Source organism: Stegastes partitus, unplaced genomic scaffold, assembly GCF_000690725.1.
Source record: "Stegastes partitus isolate 25-593 unplaced genomic scaffold, Stegastes_partitus-1.0.2 Scaffold2024, whole genome shotgun sequence".
In the NCBI taxonomy this organism is placed as follows: Eukaryota; Metazoa; Chordata; class Actinopteri; family Pomacentridae; genus Stegastes; species Stegastes partitus.
In genome coordinates, this window is record NW_007579755.1 from 28902 (window position 1) to 35833 (window position 6932).

Here is a 6932-nt window from a genome sequence, read left to right on the forward strand (position 1 = left end):
AGTTGCTTCTGATCAATTTTTGTCAATCAATCTTTGAATGTCCTACATCCCAAATTTGTTCAATAGGATTCAAATCCAGACTTTGACTTGGCCAGTAGATCAGCTCCAGAACTCCAGATTCCTTTTTCTTGGTCAGATAGTCTCTGCACAGCTTTGAAGTCTGCTTGGGGTCATTGTCTTGTTGGTATATGAACCCATGACCAATCAGATTTAGTCCAGAAGGGATTCCATGATGCAGTGAGATGTTGTGGTAGATGTTCTTGTTCATGATACTGTCCAATTTCACTAATTTGACGGCGCCCTTTCCCCAAATGGAACCCCATACCATAATGGAATCTCCACCCTGTTTCACTGTGGGTGTAATGCATTTGCCATCAAAACATTTTCCAGCTGTTTTGTTGACAGAAACACCACGATGCTGACTGAAAAGGTCAAATTTGGACTTGTCCGTCCAGAGTACCTTCTTCCAGTCATCTACATTCCAGTGTTTGTGCTCGCTGGAAAATCTGGGGCATGTCTGGATGTTTACGGGCCTCAATAATGGCTTCGTCGCAGCTATTCTTCCCTTTAAGCCTTGTTCCATCAGTCGTCTGCTTATGGTCATTCTGGAGACGTTCTCAGACTCTGATCTAGAAGCATTCATCTCTGGCTGTAGATCAGCAGTGGTCTTCCTTCTGTCTCTAGCACTTAAAATCTTGAGGTGTCTGACATCTGCTTCAGTTAACTTTCGTTTCCTGCCTCTTCCTTGATGCCTTTTGTAAGTATCAGTCTCAACAGCATACTTGACCACACTGTGAGAACACTTTATGTCTTTCCCTATTAGTCTCAGAGACCATCCAGCATCATGAAGTGCTTTGATGTGGACTCTTTCATTTTTAGTGAGCTCTCGATGTTTTACTATTTTGAACAGGAATGAGGAATTTCAAACTGAATTCACCTTTTTATACCCAAGAGCTTCTCTGAGAAGTCAGAAATTAATCAACCATAACGTTGAACCACGAAAAAGGGCACCCCGGTAGCTCCACTGGATAAGACAGAGACCCACGAACAGGGGCTATAGTCCCTGATGCAGCAGTTGTGGGATTGACTACCAACTACAGCCATTTGCTGCAGGTCTTTATCTATTCTTCTCCTGCCTTTTTCTGTCTCTCTCCACTGCTCTCAAGGCAAAAGCCAAAAAGGAAAACAAACAAACAAACAAACAAAAAAAACATTCAACCACGAAAACAAATTTTTCTGTTCAGGAATGCAGCAAATAACTATAATTATAATTTTTTTTTAACAGTACATTTGAAAATTCATGGATAACAATAATAATTATATTTTAGCATTAAAAATATCATTTGGGTGAAAGAGCTTTTACATATTAGTGTATTAACCATTACAGAAACATAAACAATGATTTTGGTAATTACTAACGCTGTTAATGTAGGGCAGCTGTGGCATAAACCTGACACTGGGTGGTGGTCTGATACATTTGTTAAGCCCTGTACATCTGAATTATAGTCAAACTGATGTTGCATTTATGTGCACACTCTCCACAAGCTCATTAAATATCAGCTTAAACATACTTGTTGCTTCAGGTACTTGCTCTTGTAGACATTCTTCACATCCTTTTTGACCTCAGGGCAGGCTTCATCAATTTGAGTGAGAACAGCAATTTGGGGAATCCCTGCCATCACAGAGTAGAAACCAACACAGTGGGTTATTTTAATATTTTTCTGGTATTTGAAACTACAACTCCTATCGAAACAGTTGTATCTGCTTTCACCTATGTCACTGGCTGCTTGTCTGACCTCCCTTATCTTCTGCACAGTGTTGTCATCCATTAGGCCCAGTATTTTGGCAGAAATAACACAAACCAGAACATGAACTTGGTCACCAAGAGTCGGGGATTCGTTGTATTTTTCATCACTCTCAGACAAGGTGGACCTGGGATCGAACTGGAAAGAAAAGTGCATGTTAACAATTTCTAAAATGTTTTTCTATGACAACAAACATTAGTTATTGAAACGGATCACAAATCAGTACACACTGTGCACACTGTATTTACTTAATACTGTGTGACGCAGGTTAAAGAATGCAGTTCTCGTACCTTGTAACCTTGTCTTACGTGTCCCTTCATGACCAGTTTGATGTCGTCTACATGAACTCCACTTTTAGAGCCTTTCTCAAGACCCATAGTGTCACTGAAGACAAACGGGTAAAAGCTCCCTGGATTGTCTCTTTGGATTTTAAAAGTCCTGTACTGTAAATAAAAACATTCTTATGACAATATTCCAACAAAATAACAGCCTAAACAGTTTATCATTTGCTTTTTACTCACTAGCTGTATCATAACTATTTGTTCAGTCTCTAACAACCATTACAATGCAGTCCTGTTGTCCTTGAAAGTTCCTTCAACAGCGTATGAATGATGTTTAAAAAAACACAAATTAACATAAATCCTTCTTTATTGATAAACACAACCACAATTGATTCATACTTTTGTGGTGAAGCTCTCAGAGGAGTTTGTTTGTGCCAGAGCTCGAGTTGACATCCTCCCTCGTAACGCAGCGTCAACAGAGTTGATGAAGCTGGACTTGCCAGCACCTGGTGGTCCATGCAGCAGAACTCTGAGATGTTGGACCTCTTTATGAGGCTGATATTGATTCACATACTGAAGTTCTCTCTGTTTGTCACTGTTAAATAAGATCAGATGAGGATCCAGTGAGCACTTAGCCTACATGTTGTATGTAGTTGTAACATACTGACAAGCAGACAAACATGACGTTGTGTCACTGAATGAATCTCACTGAAATGAGATTTTTACCAAATAAGTTTGTGTTAAAAAAAAAACCCAAAATACACAAAAACAAAAGAAAACACCAGAAGCACCACACCCTGAAGACTCACCCCCATGGTACGTTCCTCCACTGTTCTGTTAAAGCTGCAAAGTACACATGTTAGGTATAAGTCACATTTCAAGTAAATAATGTCATTATCTGTTTGTTTTTTTAATCCCTGTAAGTGTAAACAATTAAAGTCCTTCTCCAGTCATTGATTAAAGCCCTAAAAACTAATTGAATTGTATCAATTTATATATCTGTAAATGTATATAATAGTAATTATGTGTCCTCTAAAACGTACAGATCAGTGAAGTCCCTGCATCCTTCTGTCCTCACCTGTCCTCAGTCATGAGAGCTCAAGCAAACCAGTGAAGCAACAACTTTGCTCAAATGCTAAAAATCTCTCTACTCAATGGCAAGTTGTAATATTGGAGTAATTCAGCCAAACAAGTTGGAACCAAAAAAACAGTGTTAAGGAACATGAATGAGAGTTTTACTCTCCCAGTTGACAAGATCGGTTTGTTATGAAAGTCTGAGTCTGTGTTTTTGAGATTATCATCTTTCATCAGTACACTGTAATTTCATTCATGGTGTTGACTGTTTATTCTCCTCATAATGTGTCCTCTAGCATATAAAAAACACCATACGGACATTTAAACAAGGTAAAAAGTCTGATTCACTGGAGGGGAAAAACTGCATCACTGCAGCACAAAGAACCAATATAGCATTACTATGAAATGTTGTGTGATTTAAGAATTGTTAAAACAATAAACCTCCATATCCAAATAATCCTTTGATGAAAGCCATTCTAATCCAAGACGCTGTATGTGAAATGCAGCAAATATCTGGCTGGTTGTGTTTTTTCTGGTGTTGTTCACAGCACTGAGTCTGGAAATGGGAGACAAAGAAAGTGAAAGTAATCCAGTGTACTGTCCACGTCTGTGTTCATGAACGAGACAGAGATCAGAGATCAGAGACTGGGATGAACAGCACGTAAACAACACTTTATAAAACACATTTCTATTTGCAGCAGGGTCAACAGAAAGTTTTCAACTCAAAATATAAGCTTATTACAACATTTCTATTTGTAAGGTTAGTCTAATTAACACCTACATAAAATGATCATGTCATTTCCCAGATATATTAAAATGGTATCAAAGTTCCACTCCAAGTTTCCTGGTACAACACATCACAGAAGTCATGCTTTTACAAATCTGTCATGAATATTGATGGAGGTAAATGTGGTCTCCAGATAATATGTCTTTAAAGTGTCCAATAACTTTGATTAATTGAGTCCCATGAGCCTTTCTTTTTAAATNTGAAGTGTTGTGTGATTAAGAATTGTTAAAACAATAAACCTCCGTATCCAAATAATCCTTTGATGAAAGCCATTCTAATCCAAGACGCTGTTTGTCAAATGCAGCAAATATCTGGCTGGTGGTGTTTTTTCTGGTGTTGTTCACAGCACTGGGTCTGGAAATGGGAGACAAAGAAAGTGAAAGTAATCCAGTGTACAGTCCACGTCTGTGTTCATGAACGAGACAGAGATCAGAGATCAGAGATCAGAGACTGGGATTAACAGCACGTAAACAACACTTTATAAAACACATTTCTATTTGCAGCAGAGTCAACAGAAAGTTTTCAACTCAAAATATAAGCTTATTACAACATTTCTATTGTAAGGTTAGACTAATTAACACCTATATAAAATGATCATATCATTTCCCAGATATATTAAAATGGTATCAAAGTTCCACTCCCAGTTTCCTGGTACAACACATCACAGAAGTCATGCTTTTACAAATCTGTCATGAATACTGAGGGAGGTAAATGTGGTCTCCAGATAATATGTCTGAGAAGTGTCCAACAACTTTGATTAATTGAGTCCCATGAGCCTTTCTTTTTAAATGTAGTAATACAAGTTCATATTATGCATGTGTATACTTTCTGAACATTTTAGAGCTTAGAATGATTTTAGATGATTAGTGGAACATAAGGCTCTAAAGTGTTACTGAATCTGGAAAATGCAAAACGTTTCTCTTGTTGACAGAAATATCTGCCACCACATTTAACAATAGAAAATAATGAAAAGCATTCTTACCTCTGCTATTGTGCCTGTTGACAGAAGTGATGGTTCACCTCAAATGATGATTCTGAAATTAAGAATTTAATTTTCAGACTGTGTGCTAAGTTGTTTTTGATCAGATTTTTAAAATTAATTTGAAAGTAGAATTTAACCAAAGTCTCATGTGGACAAATTAATACACTACAATAGTGAATTACAAGGCTAACGTACCTGAGAGTGTCTGATGAAGCTGCAGCGCTGCTGATGTCTGTTTGCAAATGATGTCTACCGTGTGAGAAATGTTAACATCCTTTCCTCTTGGCCATGTGATTTCTAAGAATGTTTTTTTAATTACAGTCCAGTTCAGGTATGTGGGAAGTCAGGTTGTTGTGTACATATCTTATAACAGCATACATGTACTTAACATAATAAATGCTTCAAGGCCCTCATATCTATGTCCTAATAGTTAATTAGTAATTTGAATGAATAAATGATTTTTAAATTCTTACATACTTATGTGTATGGAGCCAGCAATATAAATATACAACTGAGCTATCACACACAAAGGCTGTTTCTAAACATAAGGTTTGCGTGATTACAAAGTGAAAGAAAAACTATTGACGTGACTTTGTTGATTCAGAGACTACATACCGATGATCACCCAACCCACAGGCTGTACAGCATTTTTTTATTCAAGTGCTTATCTGATTTTAGAAGTTTATTGACAAATGAATCTATTTCCTTTTTTCAATTTGTGTTCATTTTGTGTTGTGTTTGAATATTAAACCATTTATCAGTGCCTAAAACTGTAAAAAGGAAAGAATTTTCAAATATTCAACTGTGCAAAGATCTGTCAGTATATCAGTATACCTCTGATGCTAAAATTGAAGTGTAAAATTTAGAATTGTAATCAAAATCCCTTTATCCTAGATGTCTCATTTAAATCCAGATCCTGCAAAAACAAAAAAGGTTTGATGCTTCTCAGCACAACTGAGCTGTGACCAAGAGTCACATGTCAAAAATTCATGCAGGCTGTGTTTACACAGAGTGCTAAGGTCACAGCAGGAGAGACTGAGGGGAGATTAAAACATGTTTGAGCAATAAAGTAAATGCAGTATGGATCACATGTATACACAGGGAACAAGGTGTCAGCCAGTGGTTGGGAGACACATTCAGCATGGTGAAATATCTTTGGAGAGTATATATGTGCAGAGTCGTGTAAAAAGTTTTTACATGACAAATTTTGTTAGATAAATAATCAAAGAAATTAAACTTTTTTGTAAGTTCTCTCTCCTTATTGCCATGATTGTACTGTTTCTATAGCAGTGCATGCTTCACTTCAGTGATTACACTCAACTCAGATCTCAGCTTCATTTAATGCTTTGTTTTCACTTTGACTGTTGTAGTAGTTCAGCTGCTTTAAATGTTTAAACTACAGCACTAATTCCATATTACAAAGTGCAGCTGTTCAGATGTTGAGTACCTCCAGTTTTCATTGGTAGAGACGGTTTTCAGACAGTGACTGTTTCCACTCCTGAATCTCCGAAGCAGGTCGCTTTGTGAGAGGCTGTTTGGAAACTGTTCTTTCAGAGTTGCCACTTCAGGAGTCCTCACTCTTAAATGTTTTTTTGTTTTTTTTTAAGATTTAGATATTGAATTCTTTTCTTGGATAAATGGTGTCCAACATACTGCCACAAAGAGTTAAACTACTGGCTTGAAATGTAATAGCTCAGTTTAACTTTGCTATGAAGATAATAAAAGTTCAGCCAATTGAGCCCTAAAATAACATTCTTACACAACTACCCTGCTTTCTCATTGACATTTTGAGGGTTCTCTACTTTCGTCAGCATTCTGCATGTTTGCAACACATCACAAATACATTTTAATCATCCATCCATCCATCCATCCATCCATCCATCCATCCATCCATCCATCCATTATCTGTACATCTTAATCCTCACTAGGGTCATGGGGGGCTGGAGTCTATCCCAGCTGACTCAGGGTGAAGGCAGGTTCACCTGGACAGGTCACCAGTCTAT

The 6932-nt window shown here is 37.3% G+C and overlaps 2 protein-coding genes across 2 annotated transcripts in view; both read right to left on the minus strand.

Moving 5' to 3' along the window:
• Positions 1 to 5160, minus strand: part of LOC103373603 (interferon-induced protein 44-like) — a 13248-nt gene extending 8088 nt beyond the window's left edge. Inside the window, exons 1-4 of the mRNA XM_008303524.1 lie at positions 5125 to 5160; positions 4187 to 4301; positions 2896 to 2920; positions 2604 to 2681 (exon numbers count right to left, since the gene is read on the minus strand). Of these exons, the coding sequence (XP_008301746.1) occupies positions 2604 to 2681; positions 2896 to 2920; positions 4187 to 4220 (137 nt within the window). The 5' untranslated portion in view covers positions 4221 to 4301; positions 5125 to 5160. The remainder of the gene's footprint in view (positions 1 to 2603; positions 2682 to 2895; positions 2921 to 4186; positions 4302 to 5124) is intronic.
• Positions 1 to 6932, minus strand: part of LOC103373602 (interferon-induced protein 44-like) — an 18118-nt gene that overhangs the window by 988 nt on the left and 10198 nt on the right. The window lies entirely within an intron of this gene.